The sequence below is a fragment of the Echinops telfairi genome, unplaced genomic scaffold (genome assembly GCF_000313985.2).
Source record: "Echinops telfairi isolate 266 unplaced genomic scaffold, ASM31398v2 ScPeMD7_9;HRSCAF=40, whole genome shotgun sequence".
Lineage (NCBI taxonomy): Eukaryota > Metazoa > Chordata > Mammalia > Afrosoricida > Tenrecidae > Echinops > Echinops telfairi.
In genome coordinates, this window is record NW_022103906.1 from 96,781,177 (window position 1) to 96,787,176 (window position 6,000).

Consider the following 6,000-nt stretch of genomic DNA (forward strand, 5'->3'; position numbering starts at 1 on the left):
CAGGTGCATATTGACTCTTGGGCCCAGCAGTTTATTTAGTTTATTAAAAATAAAATGTGGTCAAAGTTGATTTTGTGGTTGCCATGAGAAGGCACACAGCACAAGGTGGACCAATTCAACAGTTTCTGCACACACCACCTAGTGGCAAGGGTGGCCTTCTTCGAGTTGTGCAAACCCCGGCCCATTGATGTTTTCTGCGTAGTCTCTCCCCTATTAACCCTAACCCTCTGCTCCCTAAGGTCGCTATCTAATCCTTCAAGATGCACTGGTCAGTTTGATCCCATATCAACAGTTCTTAAAATAGCCCAGCACTCCAGGCAGGCCTCCTTCACTAGTTAAGCTAAACTATTATTTGCTTATATGAACACTTCAGGGGATTTTTTAATATGGACGGTGCAATGACGATCTCAGACCAGTCTTTTCAGAGGTTCACCCACCCTCGGCTCCTCGAAGTCTGGAGTCCCTGACCAGCAATTTCACAGGTGCACAAAGAAGGACAAAAAAAGGGTCGTCGGAGCATGTCGGGCCGGCATCAGTCAGAACCGACTAAGCACACGGAAGCACGCTGCTGCCAGTAGCAGAAGATTGCAAAACAAAGATCCACCAACAGGAAAATTCAAATAAACTCTAGTATACCTAGCCAAGGTAACAAGAGCCCTGGTGGCAGAGTGGGTTACACTCTGGGCTGTTAATCACAAGGCCAGCGGCTCAACACCACCAGCCACTCCTAGGGAGAAAGACCAGGCTTTCTACTCCCATGACGAGTTACAGTATCAGCAATCCTCCGAAGGCGGTTCTGCCCCCTGCGCTGTGGGGTCCCTAAGAACCGGCATCGACTTGGTGGCAGGGAGTTTGGTTTGGGTTGGTTTGGGAGTCAAGGGAAAGCAGCCAGTAAAATGGGCGTGGATATGGACTGGCACAAAACCGATGAGACATGCAACTTTCCTCTAGTTTTTGAATGCTTCCTCCCCCGACTATCATGATCCCAATTCTACCTTACAAACCGGGCTAGACCAAAGCATGTACACCGGCACAGATAAGAGCTGGAAACACAGGGGATCCAGGACAGATGAACCCCTCAGGACCAATCATGAGAGTAGTGGTACCAGGAGAGGAGGGGGAAGGTGGGGGAGAAAGGGGAAATGGATTGCAATGATCTACATATAACCCTCTCCCTGGGGGAGGGACAACAGAAAGTGGGTGAAGGGAGACATCAGATAGTGTAAGACATGACCAAATAATATTAATTTATAAATTATTCAAGGGTTTGTCAGGGACAGAAGTGGGGGAGAGAGGGGAGAAAAAATGAGAAGCTGATACCAAGGGCTCAAATAGAAAGAAAACGCATTTAGAATGATGATGGCAACATATGTACAAATGTGCTTGACACAATGGATGGATGGATGGATGGATTGTGATAAGAGTTGTACGAGTCCCCCATAGAATGATTTTTTAAACCTTAAATGAAAAACTGTGCTGCAGACAGCATACGACCGACATGTATACAAATTGATGTCAACTAGATGTGGGTGTGTCCATAGTTTGCTGTCTAACACTTGGGGTCACCGTGAGGTGGGCTGACTGGGCAGCAAGGGGTTTGCTCCCTTTTCCATTTTGATGCTTTTAAGCTGGCTATCTCCGGAAGGCTCACCCCAAACTGTCATAACACTGCCTCCAGGGATGGAAATTCGGAGGCGGGGAGGATAGGAAAAGAGGTGAGAGGAAAACTCTGTGTTTACACTGTATAAGCTTGTCAGCACCTCGGAGCGTGGACCTCTTCATTCTGAAGGCAGGACCCTAAAATGGAATGCTGCCTCCATGCCCAGCCCCGCCCCGCCCCTGTGGACAGGGCACCTCAGGCCGACCTGCCTGGACTCTCTCAGTGGACGTCCAGGGCCTAGTTTAGACAAGTATGGGTTCAGTCAAAGCAAGAACACTGTGTCCTCTGACCACCGTGTCAAACTTGCACTTGTATATAGTAAACAAGAAATGTTTTACCTTTCAGCAAAGTTATCGAGTTTGCCCAGCTCATCAGAGAGACCAACAAGGGAGTCCAAGGTCCCCACCTAGAAAGAGCACAGAGAAGTTAGAAGCCTCACATTGCCTGGCTTGAGGTTAAATGTGGCTTACTAATTCAAAGGGGGGGGGGCTGTCATTTCCCTCCTGAGCTAGTAGCCCTGGGTCCATGGCCAGACTAGAAAGTGGGGCAAAATGTGGTGGGCTTTGGCATTGTTCTTCTGCCAACAGGAGAAACGATCATAGCTTTGGCATCAGAGGGGATGATTTGGGGGTCATGGTCTGACCTCAGGTCTTTTTCTCTTTGAATGCCAATTAGCTGTTCATAGGACAAATCCTCATTGCCAAGGCCAAGGCACACCGAGGAAGGGGGAGTGGGGAGTGAGGAGCAGAGCATGTCTAAAAGTCCTTCTTCTCCAAGACAGTCCCACCAGACCCTTCCTCTGGTCTTCTTAGCTGTGTTGACGGTGGTCTGGTCAAAGGAGAGGGAGGGAGAGCCTCACTTCTTCTTCCTGATGTGGAAACTATGTCAAAACTCATATATAAAAGTCTATTCGTAGACTCCAAAGGGGGCTATCGTGTGACAAGCCCCCACCCAGACATGCAAATATCGTTGGGTAACTGCATTCCATGTCACAAAACAACACATGCGTGCACTGTCAGTGGAAAGCCAATTTGCTCTGTCAAACTCCTCCCAAATCCCGGTACAAGAAAAGGCCAATGGGGAACTTCCTAGCCTACATTAAAAGAACAGGTTAACCGTGATAAGGAAAGAGACATAAATATGCATATATACATGAGGTTATGAGGTTTAGATGGCTCTAATAAGTGGACTATCTTCTCTTCGAGTACCTTGTCTGGCCTCTTAGCAACTTGGGACGGGACCAGGTCTTTTTGTATCTTTCTGTGCTCCCAGAGTCTGGCACTGTTGCTCAGGCACAGTCAAGAATAAGCAGAGACTGAACTTACGCACCTTCGAGCCAACTGGCTCTTGACAGTGGCAAACTTTAAAGTCAGCCAGATGCAGATGAACGAGCTCAGCACCCAGGCTGCTCCTCAAGGCTGGTTTGATGTGACCTCTGTTCTCCCCTTCAAAGGGCCCCCAGACTCTCCAGCATTTCTCCAACCTCCTTCCCCTGCCCACGTAGTTGTTGCCAAACCCCCTCCTCTCGCCTCAGCAGACCCAGAGGGATCCCGAGCTGTCTCCCTCGTCCACTGGGCAGGAGGACGATCGAGGCTGCAGCCTTCCACGCTCCCACATCTTAACTATATTGAGGCCTTCTTAGATGGTGAAGACAAAAACACAAAGACGTCAAGTCCATGGAACACTCCTCCTTGTGAGGCCTTAGCCCGCTCTCCGCCGTCTTTTTGCCCTCTCCACTCTGACGATGGTTGCCACATTCATTTCCAGCTCCGTGGTAAAGCCCCATGCAGACCATCAACGCCCTCATCACCCTCCACCCAGTGTTCCTGCCTTTGCCTTGCTTTTTCGTTGTTGCGTTTTCTCCGTGGTTTCCCAGGAAACACCAGCTCCCACCCACCGCCACCCTCCTCCCACGCCCCTACCTTGAAGTCTGGAATGGCAAACTTGGTATTGTAAGACAGGTTCGACTTGGAAGTGACAGTATTCATCCTCTCCAGAGCTTGTAAATTTTCCTTATCTCCGGGGGCAGAAATTAGCCAAAACTCCGACATGCTTCCGGTCTTCTCTATCTAGACACTGCTGAGAACCAACACCAAGAGAAACGTGAGGGGACATGTGTGAAACGGCGGGCTGTACTTTACAACAGGAGCCCTGGTGGTATAGTCATTATACATTGGGCTGCTAACCGAAAGGTCTGCAGTTCAAAACCACCAGCTGCTCTGAGGGCCTTCTACTCCTGTAAAGAGTGCTGGTCTCAGAAACTCCGGGGCAGTTCTGCCCTGTCCTGTAAGGTTGCTGTGAGTCGCATTGACTGGATCGCAGTGAGGTGGTGTTTTTGTTTTGTTGGGTGGTTTTTCCCCTCAGAAACGAATCCTATCTAAGACCTGGCGCTGTCCCCATTCTTTGTTTCTGAGTCTGTAGCTTAAGGGTGCTTATCTCAATTTGGGAAGCCCACAGGTTTTCCTTAAGTGAAAAGACTTCCCTAAAGTCCTCCTCCTTTGGGTGGTTCTGACTGGTTCTAAGGCAGAGAGGAGGGGGAGAGAAGGAGGAGTTCTGTTCATAGGTTCCCCCACTCCAGTGAGCATCCTCTATCTGGACCAGGAACTAGAGAGTGAAAACCTGGGCTTGGGCACCTCCTTCAACAACGTGTTTCTTCCTCCTGCGTAGCTTCTCTTGGGATGGTGGATGGGAGTGGACGGAGGAAGGAGACAGGGGATTCCACAGACTTAACTAACTGCCCAACCTCCATAGCGATGCAAGTTTAAAACACACACAGAGAGACTTCAGAAGGACTCCTCTTTGTTTACATAAGGGCCTACCTACAGCAGTGGTTCTCAACCTTCCTAATGCCGCACTCTTTAATCCAGTTCCTCGTGTAGTGCCCCCCCCAACCATGACATTATTTTCATTGCTACTTCATCGCTGTCATTGAATCAGGTGACCCCTGTGGAAGGGTCATTCAACCCCCAAAGGGGTTGCGACCCACACGTTGGGAATCGCTGGTCCACAGGTAAGCTGGGTGGGAGGACCCAGGCCCACTGAATTCTTTTATCCACAACACTAGTCACTTTGCCCACCTGAGCAGCTAGGTGGGCTTGGCAAGTAGATTGTTCAGCGTCTCTGGCCTGTAAAGTGTATTTGCTCTGCTCATTCAGAGGTGTGCACACCCAGAGCACTGCGCCTCTCTCGTGTGCACGGCCTCCCCAAAGTGTCAACACACAAGCAGACCAGCCTGAGTATTAACCCTCAGCAGGCCTGTGGTGGCCCCTCTGCCTTTTTGACTCCCAATCTCATCCAACGACAAAGGAAGGAATCCACAGTCTGTCCGGTGGATTCCGGCTCCTATGGAGCCTCATGCTGCAGACCAGCCGGTGGGTGGGTTTGAACCACTGAACAGGTGGTTAGCAGCCCCAGCCCTCCTCCGACAGCGCCGCCAGGGCTCCTCGGTCCCTTAAAATCCAGTGCAAACCAAACTCAGTTTCGTTCTGCAAAACTGCCAACGGCCTGGGGACAAACTGCCCCTTCTCGGCACCCGGGGAGATGCCCTCTGACAGCACCCACGTGAGGCGATGGGTCTGGCGCGCAGTTGGCTCCCACATTCCCACTCGGAGTCTGGACGGGACAGGCGTCTCGGCACGGAAGGCGCAGGCGACCTGAAAGGGGTGCCAGTGTGCCTCCCCGCCCCTCTGCCGTGGCCCCGGTTCGCCCCCTCTTACCCCCCACCCCACTAACACGCAGCCCGCCCTTACCAGGAGCCGAGGATGGCGCGCGGCGCAGGGCCTCCGCGGGCGGCGGGGGGCGGTGCGACCCGGAGCGCACGGCAAGCTCCCGGAGTGGAGCGCAGCGGCTTCTGCGGCGGCCGCGCGCTCCGCCCCGTCATTTTATCCCGAGCGGCAGGGGAGGCGGCAGTGGACGGATGGACGGCCCCCGGCGGGACATTTGCATACCTGCCGGCCGCGCTCTCGCCCCAGCCCTGGGGCCAATCGCCGAGGGGTCTTCAGTGACTGCGTCCCCGCGGAGGAGTGAGGGGTGAGACTCCGGGAGCAGCTCCTGGAATCGCGGCGGCAGGGGGGTGTGCACGGGGCGGGGGGGGCGGGGCGCTTTCCCACCGAAGGTTTGGACCCTCGTGAGCTGGGCTCAGTGGGCATTCGGGGTGCATGCGACATCCCGGCCACGTAGCAGAGCAGGACAAAACGTGCAGACCACGAGCAGGAGGCAGAGGAGGGGAAGGGCTCCGGACTAGGGTCAGCCGCCACTGGGGTCCCCTCCCGGGACCCCTCCTACTTTAGCGCCTCGACAGGTCTCCGGAGAGATCGCCTGCTCCAGGCCCGGACAGAAGA

The 6,000-nt window shown here is 53.0% G+C and overlaps 1 protein-coding gene across 3 annotated transcripts in view; it reads right to left on the minus strand.

Annotated features, from left to right (window-relative positions):
* Window positions 1–5,462, minus strand: part of ATP6V1C2 (ATPase H+ transporting V1 subunit C2) — a 65,904-nt gene extending 60,442 nt beyond the window's left edge. The window contains exons 1-3 of one of the 3 annotated variants that reach the window (XM_004696033.2): window positions 5,410–5,428; window positions 3,583–3,739; window positions 1,999–2,066 (exon numbers count right to left, since the gene is read on the minus strand). In XM_004696033.2, the coding sequence (XP_004696090.1) occupies window positions 1,999–2,066; window positions 3,583–3,711 (197 nt within the window). In that variant the 5' untranslated portion in view covers window positions 3,712–3,739; window positions 5,410–5,428. Of the gene's footprint in view, window positions 1–1,998; window positions 2,067–3,582; window positions 3,740–5,409 lie in introns of those variants that run through there. The other 2 variants (XM_045286957.1, XM_004696034.2) reach the window with 2 other exon arrangements.
* Between the last annotated feature and the right edge of the window lie 538 nt (window positions 5,463–6,000).